Source organism: Montipora foliosa, chromosome 3, assembly GCF_036669935.1.
Source record: "Montipora foliosa isolate CH-2021 chromosome 3, ASM3666993v2, whole genome shotgun sequence".
Classification (NCBI taxonomy): Eukaryota; Metazoa; Cnidaria; class Anthozoa; order Scleractinia; family Acroporidae; genus Montipora; species Montipora foliosa.
The window spans coordinates 62,676,341-62,683,840 of record NC_090871.1 but is presented as its reverse complement, the minus strand read 5'-3'; the positions used below and the strand labels follow the sequence as shown (position 1 = coordinate 62,683,840).

The following is a 7,500-nucleotide window of genomic DNA, read 5'->3' as shown; positions in this document are numbered from 1 at the left end:
GTATATCTATATATTTGAATTATTATTATCATTCAAGGAATGTCATAGACTTTCGAAAAGTCCTTCATCTAGATACACGCGGAACGAAGGACTTTTCATACTTGATTGGCGCCAATTTAGCGACCCAAAAACGGGTCGCTGAGCTAGGCCAATCAGAGTAGTCCTCGTGGACCCCAGGGGATAGAGTTGTCAATCAAAATTTGCCACATGCAGTGAAGCGTGATTTTCAAACATGCTACTAAGGCCACTGGATGTTCCAAATTACGCGACCATCAGAGGAAAATAATTTAAGAATATCTGTCTTGCATAGATCTGTTTGTGTCTTCTCCAACCGGAGCTGGGAAAAGTCTGACCTTTGAACTAGTCCCGTACGCTTTTGGTCGTTTACTTGGAGCGGGTGGCAATGCTATCGTCTTCGTAATTCTTCCACTGATTTCACTCACGAAAGATTTGGTCTCTAGCCGGTCGCTATTTAGGAGACAACACATTTAAAATCTTAAGTATAAACGGGTGTCTGGAAGTCCCGAGGCGATTCTCAACGACTATCAACACATTTTTCGTCAAATGGAACAAAAAATTTTAAAATGCATGTGTATTCATCGACGAGAGTCATTGCATCGCTAAATGGTAAGCTTAAGTTTCACTAAGATGTATCTTTTAATCCTGGTCTAGTACGTCTCCTACACCTGAAGCGTACCTGATCTTTCATGAGTGAAATCAATTGACTTTCTTGACGATTCGAAGCTTTCCCTTACTTGCTAATCTTTCGAATATATTAGTCTTTCGTTTCTATCAGCACAAATCACGGCACAAGTGTTGGTCCAGAAAATACCACTGGAGATCTCCTTTCCAAGCGGCGACTCGAGATTGAAAAAAAAGCTTTCGTTTTATTTCATCTTTGTTTCTGATACCTTTAGCACAAAGTTAACAAATTTCCTCTTTCGATTTCGTAGAAACAAACATGTTTGACTGTTTTCGTCGGATTGCGCCATCAAGTTCAGGGCTTGCGAATGACGTCATCTCCTTTTTGGCGCGAGATGCAAATGAAAACTTCGCAAGCGAGACAAGTCGACCTCTCGCGACTTCGTCGCTCGCTCATTCACTTCGCGTACGAAAAATCACGATTCGCTCGTCGAAACATTTTCTTCTGGGGTTATCGTGAGGTCGACTTGTGGCAAGTCTAGGAATGTCATTACAGGACTGTGTACTTCATTTTTAATCATCAATGCTGAGTTGCATCAATCAGTGGTAAACTCTTACAAATTTTTACAAATTTAGGTAATGATAATTTTTTTTTGTTGCAAAAAGGTTATGGATTGACCCCTAGATCAGAATTAAGTTCCATGTTCTCCCCATCTTAAAGTATATCCAATCAATTTATTTGCCTGGAGGAAGAGCTAACACTTGTGTATTGTGAACTGTACACTAGTGACAAAGCAAGGTGCTGGGACTTACAAGGTCTAACATATGCAACAAAGGATGGCATTTTTAATTTCATCTGTCACCTCCTGCAAGTAGAAATGAGGAGAGGTGTCATACAGTAAACAGTCGCACATAACAACCTAGATTTTTTCCAAGATAGGCTAAATGGGTTCTGATAAAAATGGTATTTATAGCAGTTTTAGACTATCTAGGTGCTTAACCTGTTCACACCTCAAATGCCCAAGGTCGCTCCCCCTTGACGAGAAAATTCTTTTAATTGCCACTCTCAGAGGTCAATATGTTAAATTGGTTCTTATTTCCACAATGGATGGAAGGGTCATTTCTACATTTTTTCACTAATAGCAGCAAAGCAAAACTACACCTTATTCTGTTCTTTACATGTATGGTGTAGACATGAAGTCATGATATGAAACTGTAAGATCTAAAACGTAGAGGCCCACAAAGCCTGAAGGCCTATTTGCTATCAAACAATAAAGGCCAGAATTTTGAAAATATGCATGACAAATGAGAGCTGTTGTTGCAGTCGCCTGAAATTTCAAGGCCATTTTATAAAATAACATCCTTTTTAATTTTTTTGGGATAACACGATTCTTATGAAATTTTCAGCATAACAGGTTCATAACATTCTACGTTCTTATATGCAGGTGTTTACTGTACCTCTCTTGTCTTGCTGTACCCATACCTAAGCCTGTATCAGGCCTTGAAATATCATTACCAAAGTTCAGTCATTAAATTATAATTTCACAGTTGAAAGATATGATCACTTAATTAAGTTTTACTTGCAGTACGCAAGACACTGTGGAATTGCCCCAAGGTTTCAGACTTGATGGCAATTGCAGGTTCAAAGTCCACGTCATGTGAGGCCTTGACATTCACAGCTGGATTGAGCCACATGAGGATCTTCAAAAAAATATCAAAGCTCTGAGACAGACCATGCCACACCTTAGAGATTGAAAGCTGCATCAAACCATTTTAGTCAATTTAGGCAGATGGCTTCCATGATTGGCAAAGCATACAAAAGGCATAAAGAAAAACCAAAAAGTGCAAATTACACTGAAAGAGGAAGAATTCAACAGTTTTCATTTGGGTGAACTTGAAAATAATTTTATGTCCAACCATTTGTTTGCCTTGTTTATGGTATGTGGGGAATTATCTAGCCTTTACAAATGGAGAAGTTATTTTAAACTTTAAAATTTGAGGTTATGTAATGTGACCTGATTGTGCTTTAATACTGAAATTGAGGTTGACACGATTTTATCCGAGTTGCATTCTAAACTGAAGGGCTTATATTACGGAGGGTGTAAAAAGCAGGTTACAGGTTTGGGTTGTAAGTAACTGTTTTACCATAAGTGAAACAACCCAAACCTTTAAAAATATTAACCTTACGCTTAAAATTTTTTTTTTTTTTTTTTTTTTTGGGGGGGGGGGGGGGGGGGTTGAGCTATGGTAAAACAATGAACTACAACTCTAACCTGCAACCTGCAGTTTGCACCCTCCAATTATTATTTTATTCAAACAATAATTTCATTTTCAACCACAACATATTGTACCTTGCCTGGCCCATCTTGATTCAATTTGTCTAAGGCATCCTGCTGGATGCGCCAGAAGAAGGGAGGTCTCTCTAGTTTGGCGGCATTTAATGCAGCAATTTTGGACAATAGGTCCTTTATGTCTAACACCTTGTTTGCTGATGCATGAATCTATGACAAGAAGAAGAAATGGTTACAGACAAAATAAGTATGGTTATGTGGAGCTTGTTTGGCGGCAAAATAGAAAGTTTTGATTTCTTACCATTATGTTAACCATGATGCAGTACATTGTGCCCTTCACCCATCTGGGTTTCTGATGGGTTACAACTTTCTTGATAAGAGACCTTAGTTGGTCTCCATGGTCGTGGACAATTTCCTCCCACAAAGGCAGGTATCGTATGGCCCAGGCAACAAACAGACCCTGTTTTGGATGGTTGACAAGAACTACTGAGTTAATATCATGTTTAGTGAATGATTGACCAATTTCTAGTTATAGTTAGTATAATGTTAGACAACTCCGTGGCTGTAGCACCTTAACTCCTTCACCCATGATCCTCTTGCTGTGTTTTCTTAATGTTCATACATGTATATATATTCAGTTCTCTGGCTCGTATCAGATAATTTAACTTGTCCCTGGGTGACCTATTAGGGAGTAAAGGCATCAGATTTTCTTTATACCTTTGCTTGATTACATGTACCTTAAGGACGGTGCCTACTATTGTTATTGCGCGTACGTTCTGTGCATCTCGAGATACTCAGATTTCCTACCGCTGATGCTTATTAATACAGGGATATTTTTTGCGCGGTTCAAAACTATGCGGAGAAAGCAGAACTTAGCAACTGATCTTGGTGTCCAAAAAGAAAATTGGGGGTAACCACGCATTTTTCAGAGATATTGTTGATTAATTATATTCGAAAAATGCGTGGTTAACCCCAATTTTCTTTTTGGATTTCAATAACGCTTGTTATGATCTGCTTTTCCCGCATATTAGGTAAACCGCGCAAAAATACCTGTGAATTAGTAGGCACCGTCCTTAAATAACCCTCATCTTGTGTTGACTAAAGTACATCCAAGTGAGCCAAGTTTTGAACTTGCACTCTTGATGACTAGTTAAGTGGAAAAGTTGAATTGATGGGGGCAATGAGCTAACCTTGAAGGTTATGTTTGGTGCTTTGCTAATTGCAGCATTGTCATATACCTTTTCAAAAACGAACCTTTTCAATAATGAGCAGATTCTATAGATAAAAATTGAATTAAACGGTTTTTTTTATGCAGCCTTTGACCCAGACTGCTAATTTGATTGACGGCATTGACGTTTGAACTTGAGCCTGCATGTTTTTGTAAAGTGCGAGAATACTCAGTGTAAAAATTAACATAGTTTGAATACCTTGTTGTTATCCATGAAATCAAGTAGTTGCGTCTCCCTGCCCCCTTCATTGTCGGAGTGTGCTTCATCCCAAGTATAATTGAAACGGATCACTCTGCCAGCCACCCTATTTACAAAAAGGGATGATGTTCTCAGTAATTTCAAAAGACAGCTTTCAGGCGAAAAATGGTACATGCACTTGTTGTCTCGTATTGGTACACAACAACACGAATTTTACCCTGACATAACAAATATCATTCAGTTGAACTTTCAGCAGTGCTGATGGGCCTGCAGAGTGTTATGCAAAAGAAAAAATAGCAGGTGACCAAAACTTTCATGATGACGATGATGGTAATCGATATTACTTTGAATGACAGTGACACGTGACAGTTTCCACAAAATGCTAAAGTTATGGCTCTCTGAGTGTCTCCAAGTAAGTTCATGTTAATTTAGCCTGCTCCACAGTCGAAACCAAACCTCTGGTTTGGTCCGTGTGCGAACCAGTACCGAAATCCTTGTACTGGGCTCCCAGCAGCATACCAGGATTTAAGTATGCACCATGGTTGGTCTGTTAAGATAAACAGTTGTTAGACAAGACTGGCACTAGCCAATCAGGTTTAAGGGAAAAATGCACTAGCGCTTGTTCGTTGAGTCCGTTGGGAGTCCAGAATAAGGATCTTGGTGCTGCTTCAGAGACGTTGCTAACCGGTGTTAGATTACGTCTGCAATGCAGGTTAATGTTAATTTAGTAAATCAAAAAAACAGAGGGAATGCTATTACCTTTCTACTTCCTTACTGTTGCTGGATATCAGTAAGGATGCCCTTGGGGTCTGCATTCCAAATGTTGCAGAGTCTTGCATCAGTCCACTCTGTGTCTGGTTTAAGAATTTCCCAAGCTGCTGCGAAATTAGGGGATCATCCACCAAAACCACAAGTGATGTCTTTGACATAACTTCAAGAAGCTTTTTGCTGAACCATACCAAATACATTGTTAGGAAAAATGAAGACATCGTAAATAACTTTCTTTGAAAAGTCCTGTAATCAGAGTATTAATTTCAAAGCAAAGCCCGATGTTTAGACAGTCAAGGAGATAACCTTAAGCTACTCTGAGGTGCCAGCTGTATTCTGGTTGCCTCCTGATAAAAGAAGAAAATTCTGACTGGAATTCCGAAAATTCTGACTGGAATTCCTTGTCCCTTGCAAATTACATGTAAACAAAGTGACTTTCCACAGTTCTTGTGTGTGGAGAAAATCAAGCCAATGTTGCTTTCAGCTATGACCAAAGACATGAATATTTATTACATTCTTTATGTCAATTGTCAACTTTAAAGATGAGCTTAACTTTAATAAATGAATTTCCTTCTCCTAACACCCACTCGTAAAAGGAACAAGCCAGCTTTTAACAACAAAAAAAAATACAAAAAGTTACTGTCATTAACATTAAAATAACATCATAGCGTACTGCCATTGTCATGTTTTTAATTTACACCAAGTTACATGCAGTGCGAGCAATCTATGGCACAATATTGAAATAATGATGATGATGATGACGCCTTTGTTAAACTATCTAATTATGGATATTACAAATCAAATCAGGTCGAATGAAATGTTTGTTCTTGAGGGAAAACGTGGGTACCCAGAGAGAACCATGCACTCATCCCACGTTTGTGGAAGGCTAACGCTCTCTCCAATGCAGCAACCCTGCTCCCTAAAGCTGACTGCGTCGGTCTCATCGCAGACGATCATAAACACAGGAGGCAAATTATCCCATTTAAATTTGAAACGATCGCAGACAAGCGCACCACTAATCCTCTGCGAAGAGAAGAAAATAAGGAGCGCACTTCAAGTCTGATTGGAGGTGTTACAAGGGGAACAATAGTATGCCGCCGACAGGACAGAGACACGCGTTTCCATTAAAAATTGCCTTAGTCGGAAGCGTTGTAATGGTCGGGAAAGTAAAACTAGATTCAACTTTCCCGATCATCGTGACCGTGCGCCGCAGATCTAAACGCAAAATAAACCTTAAGTAGGTCGGCAGGTGGTACTCCGCCGCGTTTGAGGACACGAAGAATATGCAGCCTCTTTGACGCCTTAGCCACAACCTCAATTAATGTGCAAATTCCATTTGAATTGTAACGCCCAATACGCATCTCAAGACATCTTCTTAATATTTCGTATCATCTTATCGGTTATCCATTCAGTCTCAACATAACAACATAGTAGGAAAAGAATTTTAGAATGAAGTCTACTATCACGGTCGTAACGAGGTATGGATCAGGGATCAAAGGCCTGAAAAGGGCCGGGATCAGGGATCACAGCCCCGGGATTTGGAATCACAACGCGTGCTATCGGGATCAGCAGTGTTTTTCATGGAATCAGGGATCAAATTTTTGCAGGTTCAGGGATCCAAATTGTCTTCGTTTTTCGGATCAGGAGTCCAAATTTTGGGTAAAAGTATGGGATCAGTTACGGAAATATATACCTCGTTACGACCCTGTATTATGCACTTACCGGTACTGGAACTCGGACCCTCTAGAAATATAGTTCTGTGTCTTCACCACTACGCTCAAACGACGAACATTCTTAACCAGCACATTTCTTTTCATAATTTACTTTTGTTTAATAACCATGTATAAGAACCAAAAATAATCCTAACCTGGCCCTAAGGTGGGTTAAAAGGAAAAAGTTTGTTCACTTCATCGGATTGCGTAAAACGCGGATCACCAATTCAATCTAAGTAAAATGGATTAAACCGGAGAACAAATTATACCGGCAACATACACTCTGACCAAATACGGATAATTGAGGCGGCCATTTTGACTTTGTTTATATTTGGCATTAACAAAAGAGTAACGTCAGATAAACAGTATTGGTTCCAGCAAAAATATAAATACAATAAAGGGCACATAAATAGAAAAAAATGGAGTCAAAATAGGGGGTGGCTAACCACCCTATTCATCTCCTCCCCCACGATCCGCCCTTTATCGGTTTTTGTATTCACACTTCTCCATTCATTCTCAACATTACAACAGGAAAGGGGAACAAAGAACTGTACTATACACTTACCAGAACTCGAACTCGAACCCTCAAGATCTATAGTTCTGTATCTTCACCACGACACTACACCGACGAACAAGTTTAACCCGACTGTGTTCTTTTCA

The 7,500-nt window shown here is 39.4% G+C and overlaps 1 protein-coding gene, 1 long non-coding RNA gene and 1 pseudogene across 2 annotated transcripts in view; 2 read left to right on the top strand and 1 right to left on the bottom strand.

Annotated features, from left to right (window-relative positions):
- Positions 1-2,574, top strand: part of LOC137995076 (uncharacterized) — a 4,852-nt gene extending 2,278 nt beyond the window's left edge. The window contains exon 3 of the long non-coding RNA XR_011122254.1: positions 2,229-2,574. This is a non-coding gene — a long non-coding RNA (uncharacterized lncRNA). The remainder of the gene's footprint in view (positions 1-2,228) is intronic.
- LOC137996205 (organic cation/carnitine transporter 2-like) overlaps positions 1-7,500 on the top strand; it is a 329,899-nt pseudogene that overhangs the window by 255,684 nt on the left and 66,715 nt on the right.
- On the bottom strand, positions 2,877-5,349 carry LOC137995075 (uncharacterized). Its single transcript, XM_068840664.1, has 4 exons — positions 5,120-5,349; positions 4,361-4,466; positions 3,235-3,393; positions 2,877-3,143 (listed from the first exon to the last, which is right to left on the bottom strand). Exons 1-4 carry the CDS (start codon positions 5,347-5,349, stop codon positions 2,955-2,957), a joined length of 684 nt encoding a protein of 227 aa, XP_068696765.1. The 3' UTR covers positions 2,877-2,954.

Coding starts and splice junctions, on each gene's coding strand:
- LOC137995075 (XM_068840664.1), bottom strand. CDS start 5,349: ATGTCTTCATTTTTCCTAACAATGTATTTGGTATGGTTCAGCAAAAAG. Junction 4,467..5,119: donor AACAGTAAGGAAGTAGAAAG/GTAATAGCATTC, acceptor TTTTGTAAATAG/GGTGGCTGGCAGAGTGATCC. Junction 3,144..3,234: donor GCATCATGGTTAACATAATG/GTAAGAAATCAA, acceptor TTCTTGTCATAG/ATTCATGCATCAGCAAACAA.